A 12,424-nucleotide genomic window follows, 5' to 3' on the forward strand; every position below is an offset into this window, starting at 1 on the left:
CTCCAAGTGGACCAATCACACATTCACAAACAAGTGGAGGGTTGGTTATCAAGAAGCCATTTGTAAAAAGAGTAAACGGGCAAAAGGCTGAGGTACACCAAATGACACTAGAACTGGACTGAAAATCAGTGGAACAAGTCTAATGGAGAAACAAATCTAAATTTTTGGTAGCACAATGCTGTAGTTAGCACTTTCACCTCAGAGCAAGAATATCCTGGGTTTGAATTCTCCAGCCTTTCTTTGTGAAGTCTACGTATCGTCTCCAGGTGCTCCGGCCTGCCCCTGGCTGTTAGATTAAATGATGATTCCACACTGACCACAAGTATAAATGTGGATTTTATCTCTCTCTTGATAGATTGGAAACCTGTCCAGGGTGTATCCTTCCTCTGCCCCATGAAAGCTGGCATAGACGCCCACCCAGCTGCTACCCTGAACTAGATAGGTAGAAGGAAATGGATGGAATCCAGATTTGACATTCATGGTTGAAACTGTTGTCAGTATGTATGACGGAGGTCAGAAAACATGCACAACAGTGAGTATCTACAGCCATCAGTAAAACATGGTGGAGGCTATTTAATGGTTTAGGAGTGCATTTCAAGCAGTTGTATTAACAATGTCTTCTTAACTGATGAAACTGTGAATGCCGAAAAGTGCCATCAAATTTTGATACACTTTGTAAAACTTTCTGAAAAGCATTTGATTGGAAACAACTTCATTCTTCAACATGACCCCCATTGAACATGATCTCCCATTGTCCTAGCAAAATATAAAGAAATGAGGGGTGACTTTTTCAGCGTATTGTATGTTGATGTGTTCAATATGTTCTGCATAGTGTGTGCATTAAACATTTGTTTTGCTTCTAATAAACAGGACTGTTCTGCCATTAATGTAAATAACTTGATCGTTTACAGAGAACATATTAAGGTGTACACAGGAAGGCGAAATACTAAAGCATGCAATAATGGATGCAACTGGAGAAGAGACGTCTTTTCAAATGCCAGATCTAAATACTACAACAAAAGGTGCTGTGTCTGAACTCCTGGAGGATGTTGGGAACTGTAGGCAGAGTATCAACCAGGAGCTGAGCCTTCATCTTCTCAGTGACTCTCTCTTCAGCGAGCAGCAGAAGCTCAGGCATGTGTTGGACTGGGCTAACAGATATCTCTGCAGTGGTTCAGTGATTTGCCATCAACTCTGCAGAGCTGACAGTTTGATAAACAATATGAAAAACAAAGGAAGCAAGAAAATCTCACCCAAACATTCATCTGGATCTAAATATCATCATCCAGTTTCCTTTGATGCCGGTGCTCGTGAGGTATATGGGGGAGGATCAAGTATGAAAACAACTTGTCAGTCCAGATCTTTAAATGATCTAACCAGCTCCTGTAGCTATAAGTTTTCATATGACCTCCACAGTCCAGTCTCCTTTTCCCCAGGGACACAGGAGGAAAATTGGCCTGATACTGAAACTGAAAATATAAAAAGCACAGAGCAACAACATGCCACCAATAAACACATTTCTAGCCAAGACTACCGCAGAACAAACAGATTTCACATGTCTAATCAAAGGGACCACACATTCACATCTGATGCTGCAACACACTTGATCAAAGAGTCCACATCATCTGGGAGGAATGCCATTTGTAAAAAGAGCTCCGCGTACAGTGAAGTGAATATCTTAAAACCGCTAGATGAAAGCAACAATTTCAGTGGCATGACTTCTAAAAGAGCTGGAGCTAAAAGAGAGGTGTCAGAAAGTCAAAAGGTACGGAGCAAAGAGGACAAGTGGATGGAAGAAAATGAGAAGGAGAAAATACAAGATGACAGGAATGAGGGAAATTATAGAAAAGAACAGGAATCCAGTTCAGATCACACACATAGTCAAATAAGCCTCGCTGAGCCAGAGATGATACCTGAGCAGACGGCAAAAACAGCTAATTCCCATGTTATCCATCCCTTGAAATCGTCATTAAACTTGAGTGTGTATGAGCAGTACCAGCTATGTGTGGCTCAGCTAAATCACCTCAGAATAAGCCAGCATTTCAAGCCTGAGTCACCTGTGAAAGAGGGGACGACATCTGGAGAAATGGGCGATTATGTTAAAGCTCCAGCTTGTCCGGGGTCTTGCTTTGAACTGAACTCTTACATCACAAATCCTGAGATTAAAAAACAGGTTAACAACACAGGAAGCAAAAGAGCCACTGCAGCAGAAAGCGCAGAGGAGAGGAGCTCACATGGCACCAAGAAAACTCCTAGCGAATATAGAAGTGCAAAATCTTGCAGCAATTTGACTGTGAAGCAAACACCTACAGCTTTTATGAAGGAAACTGCAGAAGAGAGAGCCTCGAATGATGAGAACAAGCCAGGTGATGTGTACTGTGTGGAGAAGGATGCTGCTCCTGTTTCTAACCCAGGTATGGAAATCGTTATATATGTTGTATGCAATCAGTCGACGTGTGTTGATGGTCCGGGGGTGTTTGGACCCTGAGTTTAGAGTTTATGGACCTTGTATTTTGGCCTTTAGTTTGTTTATTATTTTCCTTTTAATCTTCTTTTATTTTCTCAGTATTTTGAGTCTTTAGTTCTTTGTTCCAGTTACAGCTTGAACTTTAATGAATCATTTCTTTAGTGTTTTCCTCTGTTTTCCATCTGTCTTTCCTGCATGTCAAGCTTACTACTGAGTTTTCTTGTTTTATTTATCCTTACTAATTTAGTGTTTTACTTTGGTAGTTAACTTTGGTTTCCATTCATATGGAGTCCTCTTGTCATGATGTTTGAGTCTTGTTACTCAGTTCCTATAACCCTTTAAAAGACAAGATATAGTTGGAAAATTTGGATTTTCCAGTGAATCCACATCAAAATTACAGAATTTAAAAAGAATATTAAAAAATTGTATTAGTTCAATATTTCAAGCTATAGTCAATTAGATGAAAAATCTAATAAATAACAGTCCAGTTAGCACAGTGGTGTGGTGGCAAGAAGGTCCTGGGTTTGAATCCACCAGCTAACTGGAGCATTTCTGTGTGGAGTCTCTCCTGGCATGTTCTCTCCTTGTTCTCTGGCTTTCGCCCACGGCCCAATTATGTGCAGGTTAGGCTAATTACTGACTCTAAACTGGCCCTAGATGTGAACATGAGTGTGAATGACTGTCTCTGGCAACCTGTCCAGAGTGTACCTCATCATCCCTCACCCTATGACAGCTGGAAAGGGCTCCAGTCAAACCAAGACCATCCAAATCCATCCATCTGTAGAAGAAGACAGATGGATGGGTGTTTCTTTAAAATGCTATAGTTTAAATTGTTTCAAAAGATTAAAAATGTGGCATTGCTAATTATTACTATCAAGGTGTCAAGATGCTTTCACTTTGTCATGAAATGAACCCTTAGGTTATGACAGAGGCGGAGCCAGACATTTGAAACACCCGGGGCTTAGCCCAAAGAGTAGTATGCATGTGGGATTTTTTTTTTGGGGGGGGGGGGGGTGTAGAAATGACTGAAAGATTAATAGGCTCTGTTCAAAAAAGAATGACTTCATATAGGGAAAAATATATATCACATGTGCAGGACGCCTTAAACTAGTTTTTTAATTAAGCAGCAAGGCAGAACAAGGTCAGGGCTGCATCAAGACACGAGGACTAAACCCCAATTCAACCAGACCCAGAACTGATCCAGAATTAAAACAGGACTACAACAGTTCAAAATCAGGACTACTGAGGACTTAACCAAGACAGAACCAGAATCAGAACTAGATGATAGCACTAAAAATCATCATAGACCTGCACTACACTTATTTTTTAATTCTACCAAAGTCCACTATTTAGATTGAGAAAAGTTTATATAATTATTTAGCCTTGTTGTGCAAACAAGCCTGCATAACTTAATAAATACAGAATTTGAAAAATAACAAACCTAAAAAGAAACACTAGGTACGAGATACATGAGGACCTATGATACGGTGATACTTTTGGTAAACAACCATTTGACTAACATGTGTGTCTCACCTGCTCTTGTTCATCTGTTCTGTCCTCGTTCTCCTCTCTCTCCCTCTTTGTGCTGACAATCATCAAATATACAGTTGAAACCAGATATTTACTCTTCAGATAAAAACACTTTTTTAATTGTAACATCAAATCAGACTAAATGTTTATTTCTTTAGATTGATAAATATAAAAACATATTTGTTAACTTTAAGAGTAAAGAGAGAAACTATCTGTATTTCTTAATTGCAAATGGCACCAAATTGTATTCAAACTTGAGCCACACTTATGGAGCTCCACAGTTCTTTTCCTGGTGTTTTGGTTGATATCTCTTGATTTTCCCATGTCAAAGAAACAGGCTCTGTGTTTTGCCTTATATGCATCCACAGCTGTGCCACCAATTTACTCACATGGACTCTACTAACCTATCAGAAGCTTCTTCAGCTCAGAATGGAATCGTCAGGAGTTTTCTTATTAATTAACAATAAATTTAGTGTACATGTACTCCTAAATTTGATGAAAGTGATAAAAATAGCTCTGTCTCTCTTTATTCTGAAATTTAACTAATTCAAAATATATTTCAATATTTATCTAAAACAAAAATTTACTCTAAATTGATGTTGTACAGTAAAAATGTTTTATGTTTTCTCCCTAAAGTGTATGTAAATATCTGGTTACAAATGTGAATATCCTGCTGTGTACTGAAATCCCTCTTGTTTTGCATAGAAATATACTGAACAACATACAAAGCATAATATATAAAATAACATTTACCTGAGTTTTTTCTTTGAAAGAACCCTCGAATGTCCATTCTTATGTTTCAGTACATAACTGAAACCGATTTAGTCGGGAGGGTAAGAACTGAGAATATGAAATAAACACACGTAAGCTAAGACTCTAAAAAAAAATAGCATTTGTTCGGCTTTTCATTTCGCCATTTGTTGATTCACTTGAAGAGCAAGTAAAATAATATTGGTCAAGTGATCAGTTTCATATCAATCTTTCGTGATGCACCGTCATATTTACATTATTTGTACAGTACGAATGATTTGCTTTGGTACCTGGTCAAACTTAAGCTCTCCTTAGTATGGCTGGCTCCGTCTCTCCAACAGCGCACTCACGGGCAGCAGCTGCCCCGCCCCCTCGCTTAGTGCCTGAGCTTGGATCATACCAATATCAGGGGGGGATTCACGCACAGTCGTAAATTCCCACAGTGTGCACTATGTGCTTCGAATATTGTGTGTACTTTTTGTTTTATACAGTTGTCAGCCAGGCATCTAACTATGAAAAAATTACACTCCAAAATACCCCGGGCTTCTGACAAAACAACCCGGGCTTAAGCCCCGTAAGCCACCCCCCCGCTCCGCCCCTGGGTTATGAGATAAACAGGACAGAAAAAAAGATGATCAAGTTTTACATTTGGACATTAACGTTTGGCTTTTCATTCCTTTTTTGTTTCTTATCAAAAACTAAATTTCCTCACTTCTATCCTTGGAAGAACAAATCAGCCTGTCATGGAGTTATTTATAACTCATAAGTGCTCTACAGCAAGGTGCCAAGGGCTTTTTACAAATAAATACTGTAATTCAAGGAATGCTGAGATGAAAAGGTTTAAGCAGTTTGCTAATATGTATTTCCCCCCTCTTGTGTCTGTGGTTAGGTTTGCTTCAAAACAGGATTAGACATCATCCAGACAGTACAGACCATCAGAGGATTCTCAAAGATCCAAAAAATAGAGCTGGAGATAGAGCTCGCTGGATCCTCACTGATAATTCACTGGGAGAAAGATTTCCAAGGTTAGCTAATTTAGTGTGTGGAGAGTTGTTTATAACCTTTGAACAAGTTTATGCTAGAAAAACTTGTTAAGTTTCCCCAGACGTCTACGCTCTCCTGATGTACACTTTTCTCTTCTTATCTAAGGGCATATGAACCAAATTTTAATTTTAATAGCCAAATAATTTTGTCTAGTGTGTGATGATGAGAAGTTGAATTTCACCCTTTGTCTCCTGCAGACATCAACAAGCAATCAAGTACACAAAGAAACTGAATCTGATTCCGCGACCTGTACAGACACACACTCTTCATCATGATGACTCTGGACTTACATCATGTGAGTGTAAGCTTGACATCAAAATTACAGACAAAACTGCAAAAAGATGATAAAGTGCTATAAAAAACAGAAGATCAAAGGAAAGCTCAGTCACCAACATCTCACATGACAAATTTGCTCCAACTGTTGAAACTTATGTATAATTCATTTCACTCTTTATCAGACATTCTGGTTAACAAGCCAATATAATGTTTACTTATGCGTTTCACTTTTTAACCAAGTAAATGCTCAGAATTAGCGCTGTTTTTACATCAGAATATAATGTGTAACTTTGTCTGTGAAGGTTCTCAGTCATCCAGGTCATCGTAGTCAAAGGAGCTTGGAAAGAAAAGCGTCTGGACTTAAAGAAGTCCAGACGCTTTTCTTTCCAAGCTCCTTTGACAATGTGTAACTTTCATTCACACTTACAGACTCTGCCACGGATGTCACTATGGACAATACCTTTGAATACCAGGTAGGAAATCTTTACTACATGCGCACATAGTTTTAGCCTTTTTTTTAAACAGTTTTTTAAACCCAAGTCTATCTGGTGTTTTAATGTAATAATCTTAACATTGGTTGTAACATTTCACAGTGTCTTGTTAAAACAATCCCTCTACTTTCTGTTTTGCATGTTGTGGTGTCGTTACACCTGCTAGTCAGCAGGCGTCCCTGTAAGAGACCGCTGGTTGTGTTTGCCTGATGAGGTGTGGCTGTTCATCCTGTCTCTGCTGCCTCATAGGGATTTATCCATAGTGGTGCAGGTCTGCCACCGCCTGCATGCACTGGCATCTGATCACTCACTGTGTGAGTGAACCTGTAGTTTGGTAAACACTTCAGCTAGATTTTAGTATCATTCTGCTAAAATTCAGATCGAACACAGGACAGATGTCAGAGGGATTTTCTAAACTTTTCCAAATAGCAGCACATGGTACGTTCTCATGATGTAAGAGCTTCCAGCTGGTGTGTGCTCTACTGCTCCCTGAACAAACATACACATGATTACACTGACCTGCACAGTCATGCATAGAAACTACAGTTCAGAGTTTTGAATGAACAAAAAAGCTGCTTACATTAAACAAAAGTTTATGTTTTACTCCTCCTTCAAGGGAAAAATCTAAGGCTTGAAAACTCGGCTTTAACTGACCAGTGGTTGCTGTGTGTGGGCAGACGTTGTCCTCGAAGTTTGTTTCTGTATAGCTGCAGTGGCCTCTCTGTCTGCTCCAGTGGGCTGCAGATGTTTTTCTCACTGTGTAGGAATTCGCTTAAGGTAAAAAAAAAAAAAAAATCCAATAACAAGAAAAGTAATACAAAAATATGATTCAATAGAGTAAATAACTAAATGATAATCATGCAGAGGTGGCATGAAGGATTGGAAGTTCTGCTGAAAGGCTGTGAAAATAACTTAGAGTTGTGTCTGACTGTTATGTAAAAAAAATCACATTCATTATCTATTTTTTGTGCTGCCACTTTTTTATTAAACCCAAACTCTGAATGCATCTTCCATCACTGGTCACAAGTCTCATAGATGTAAAGTGTGTAAAATGTGATATTTTGCGGCTTACATCAGTACTTTGTGACAGCAGTGCAAATATCGTGAATATAAAGTCATGCGATCATTTCAGGAACTCAAGGTCACAAGTTGTACTGGTCCTGGTCTCCATGGTGATCAAATTTTGTCAGTGATTAGTCAGTGCTGTGATCACGTGACTAGTGTGGATGTAAGCTGGAGTGGAGCAACAGACACAGGAGTGAAGGCTCTGACGGATTACAGAAAAGGGTCAGTAAACACACACATATGTTTGTTTTCACGGCTTACTGAGTAACCATGACCTAATTATTACCATAACCTAAATACAAAATTTTAAGCATGCCTTCAAATTCATGAAATCCGGGATTTAGTCCCCACATTGACTGTTGGTCCCCATGAATACAGTGAGAGGCCAATTTATGGTCCTCATGAAGACATTTAAACAAGTACACACACACACAGGAGGATGTTACAGTGACCCTAACAACTCCCACTAACTGCCTTGACCTAACCTCTAAACCTCTAACAAAGTAAAAACCTTCACTCCAAAAAATGTCATCATTTTAAATGATGAAGGGATGATTTTTGTGCTGATCACAGGTTGTGTATAATTGACTTCTTGTCATTTTTATCTTAGTGAAGTGAAAAATATGTTTTACATGTTGAATTGTTTACTGTGCTCAGAGTAAGAAGGGCATGTTGTATGGTGAAAATATTATATCTTCATATTTGTGGGTCTGTCCATCTATGCACCCATCCACAACTGGTAGATGTTCGCACTTCCATGAGTTTGGTTTTGCCTGAGTTTTATTACTGTTAAGTTTCCCTTCCCACTGATGCCAAGTGTTTGTTGAAATCAGTCCATTCAGTTTCTTAACCTCTGTTATAATACCAGATAAAGAATCTGACATGGGCGGATAACTTTGTTTCTTCTTCTATAGCCTAAAATCTGTTGTCCTGAATGGCTGTCAAGTCACTGATGCCCCACTGAAAGAACTTGTCCTGAAACACAAAGACAGGTCAGAATCCTTCCCTATTAACACATTTACTGCTAATGGTGGTGTAACTCATGCTACACTGTAGGCTTAGGTGGGGGTTAGAAAGTGTCCCATAATGCACGTGCATGTTTGTCTCTGGATAAACTGTCTTTGTAAATATCGTGCATGAAGGGTTTTTTGGGGGGATGTCTTCAAGTGGTTGTCAGATGAGTTTTAGTTTAGTCAAGTTGAAATATGAATTACACTTCAGACATGAAATACAGTCTCTCTGTCAGACAGAGAATTTCAGGGCACTGTTAAATTTGCACTTCTTCTTCTTTTGAGATATTGCAGGAATTAAATGTCTTTGCACTGACAGAAAGGGGATTTTCATCGGTCCAGCCCACTTAAGATCACAGTGGGCTGTTGTGGCCACTGGTATAAAAGGCCTTGAAACCTCTGACTTAACTGAATTAATAACTGGAGGAGTTGTGAGAATTGCATCAAAGAGAAAAATTATAATGTTATTCTGATAACGGCTTGTAGTGGCTGACACCTCACATTCTCAAGTCTAAGCCTCGAAAGACGCTGCTCTTATGTTTCAGATAATCCTTAGTTAATCCTCGCAATCCTTATTTTAAACTTAGTTTGAATTCCTGGACACCGAATGGTTTTATTATTTGAAATAAATACCACTTCGTCTCGTGAAGAATGAGATGTGATTATCAGAAGGACATTAAATAACCACCACATCAAGATTGTGATGTTGTTGTTTTTGGTGTTTACAACATTGTCTTTTAGCCTGCGCAGGTTGGAGGTGTTTGGCTGTCAGTTCCTTACTTCATCCTGGCTACAGACAGTATATGAGGTGCTAAATTTTGATATAACAGTTAAAAACACATACTATTAATATAAAAAAAAAAAAACTATGATGCTCTGCAGAGCTTCATTTACTAAACATGATTTAGCATGTGAAAAAGTAAGTCCTTGTACATTTCTGCATGTCTTCATATCCAGATGTGCTCCGGCCTTCAGCATCTAAACATCGGACGAGTGCCAAAAATCACCGTAAACAGCCTCACTGGGTTGACAGCACGGCTCAAAAGCCTCATTTCACTGAATCTCACAGGACTACAGGTGGATAGTTTTCTGTGACTCAATCTGAATCTACACATTGAATGTTTATGGAGTTGCAGCTCTGTCTTTAATAGTGCTCTAAACGTAGTCCCTGCCGCTAACAGGTCACTCATGCCATAGTTGATACTTTGCTCCAGAACTGCATTGAACTTCAGAGTCTGTCCTTCAGTTCCTGTCCTGGAGTCACTGACCTGACACTGCATAGCATCAGCAAATATTCACCTTGTATCAGGTATCCACACATATGCAAAGGGAAGCAAAGTGCACATAATTAATAAGAACCAAGCATTGCCAGCGGTGTTCTTATCAATAGAAACCGGCCAGAGGAACTGTATAAAAATATGTTTTACTTTAGAAAATAAAAAGTTAAATTCATATTTTCATACTTGACATAACAATTAACATCTATGATATCCATGTGGGTTTTTGTTTGTGTGAGTTAGAGCTGTTGATGTGAGTGGCTGTAAAGCAGTAACAGATGCAGGTGTTCAGTCTTTGGCTCTGGGCTGCACAAGACTTCAGCAGCTGGATCTCAGCTCCACCAGCACCGGAAACAGAGGGTACAAAGCACGTCTCACCACATGTGATCAATGTGCTAGTGTCAGTGACGAACAAGTGAACCCTCACCTGTGTGTGTGTGTGTGTGTGTGTGTGTGTGTGTGTGTGTGTGTGTGTGTGCATGATGTGACCCAGGGTTTCTCTGCTAGCAAATTACTGCAACAGACATCTTCATACCATCAAACTCAGTTTCTGCCACATCACCGTAAAGAAAATACTGAAGCTTTGCCAACATTGCAAGAGGTAAAAACACGCATTCAAAGATGTTTCTTTATTCTCTGCACAAAATGCAGAGTCACTGTGTACTGCCATTAATTCCACTGAGCAGAATGAACACAAGGACGTATCAATACAGTGTTTCAGAAGGTTGCAGTAGCTGCTCTTCACACGCTTTCAAACTCAATTTCTATTCATTTCTCTACATATTTAAATGTCAAAGGTTTTCCACTGTTGCAGTTCTAAATGTAGCACACACGAACACATTAGGTTCACCCCCCATGACCTTTTACAGGATAAAATTATAATTAGCTCATATATAAATGATGTTTATCAATGATGGGCAGTGTGTGTAGAATAAGGCTGTAACACAATCAAATGTGTAAAAAAAAGTACTTTCTGGATGGACTGTAGTTTATCTAGTAGCATCTGGTGAAGCTGTGTCACACGAAAAGGAGAATCGGGGATGTAGCGGGGAGACTGGGACAACTTAAATAGTGAACCTTTTATAAAATGTCCTAATAATATGTGCAGAAGGATATCAGCTGAGCCATCAAATATTGAGGACAGGCACTGAGGTCAGCTGATGTCACAGGACTGTGGGCTCCATTTAATGGGTCTGCCTGAGTTGACACTCTGCTCATTATATTGTATCTGTCTCCTAAATTCAATTGAACAATCTTTTAGAAGTTCATACGAGTGTAAAACCATATATGAGTGCCACACTAAACAAATTACATGCTGAGACATGATTATGCAGTGTGAAACTCTGTGATGTTTTCGTAGCATATGACAGTTACGAAAGTTGCAAAAAAAAAGACTTTCCTTCCATCTTATCATGAGCACACTGTAACTGACCATGAAAATAAAGCATGTCAGCACTGCAGTAATTAATGCAATGATGATCTAATTGGTGGAAATTATTCGAAAATATGAAAGTCAGCTGCTAGTGATCTAATAAGTGAGTGACATGGCAGAATAAAGGAGCAATCTATACCCAAATCAAATGTCTTTCTGTAGTTACAAAATATGAAAAATGCATGCTGGCACCTATGATCTGGTTCCATGTTTGTCTCCTTTTAGGCTGAAGGTGCTTCATCTCTATGGCTGTGCACATCTACCCACTGAACACGAGATCAAAGAAGTGAACAGCACCGTTAATGTTTCCCCTTTGTCCTGACCCTGACAGTTATATCTCCACGAAATATTTATTGAACAAATCAAAGAGGGAAATGTTGATTTAGCCAAGTATGTAGCATTATTAGTTTTATTTTTCTATGCTATTACATGAGCAACAGGCTAAATGAGGTCTGCCATGGTCTGAGGGACTATTTTCAAGGATGACTAAAAAGCATTTAATACCGGTATATGTGCTTGACTGCATGCGTTTAAAGATTGTTATCAGATGTGCAGAAATCTGAAGGGTGTATCGTCTAAGCATTAAATATTTTCTGTCATTATATAACTTTGCGGGAATTTTTTAAAAGGCTGCTTGTTTTTCTACTTTTAACTCAGGTTAATGTTGTTAGGTAAAAACCCATCTCATCGTATTTTACAACTTAAAATTTAAAAAAACAAACAAAAAACTGCTTTTGTTTGTATGTGCCGCTGACTTTGTAGTGGTGTAGTGGGTTACTGCTACTTAGAGCAAAACTGTGAGCTTGTTTTTTTCATCTGAATTGAGTCAAATAAACTAAAAATAAACTAAAAACAGAAGCTAAGAATACTAAGATTTAATAAACTGTTTATAAAACATGAAATGGGGGCAATGGGTTTAATAATATGTCTGATTATATTTTACATTAAAATGTAAAGATTACAGTCTGGCTACAAAGGCATGATGTTGTACATGGAATTAGCAAAAATAAAAGATGCAGGAGTACTTTCAAATTTCTATAATTTGCATTCCTGTGTAGCATTGCTGGTATCATCATAGCAGG

At 38.7% G+C, this 12,424-nt stretch overlaps 1 protein-coding gene across 1 annotated transcript; it reads left to right on the forward strand.

Moving 5' to 3' along the window:
• Positions 1–308: 308 nt before the first annotated feature.
• Positions 309–12,084, forward strand: LOC146562663 (uncharacterized). Its single transcript, XM_085295461.1, has 15 exons — positions 309–532; positions 912–2,414; positions 5,637–5,772; positions 5,989–6,086; positions 6,497–6,540; positions 6,725–6,872; positions 7,175–7,335; positions 7,691–7,845; positions 8,538–8,615; positions 9,375–9,441; positions 9,591–9,710; positions 9,815–9,942; positions 10,154–10,270; positions 10,404–10,511; positions 11,568–12,084. The coding sequence occupies exons 1-15, from the start codon at positions 523–525 to the stop codon at positions 11,662–11,664; spliced, it is 2,970 nt and encodes a 989-aa protein (XP_085151587.1). The 5' UTR covers positions 309–522; the 3' UTR covers positions 11,665–12,084.
• The last annotated feature ends 340 nt before the right edge of the window (positions 12,085–12,424 follow it).

Source organism: Mchenga conophoros, linkage group LG12 (genome assembly GCF_057382185.1).
Source record: "Mchenga conophoros isolate Kocher_MC1m ecotype Shallow Benthic linkage group LG12, M_conophoros_male_GT1.1, whole genome shotgun sequence".
NCBI classification, from domain to species: Eukaryota; Metazoa; Chordata; class Actinopteri; order Cichliformes; family Cichlidae; genus Mchenga; species Mchenga conophoros.

Coding starts and splice junctions, on each gene's coding strand:
- LOC146562663 (XM_085295461.1), top strand. Junction 8,616..9,374: donor GTCCTGAAACACAAAGACAG/GTCAGAATCCTT, acceptor ATTGTCTTTTAG/CCTGCGCAGGTTGGAGGTGT. Junction 9,442..9,590: donor GGCTACAGACAGTATATGAG/GTGCTAAATTTT, acceptor CTTCATATCCAG/ATGTGCTCCGGCCTTCAGCA.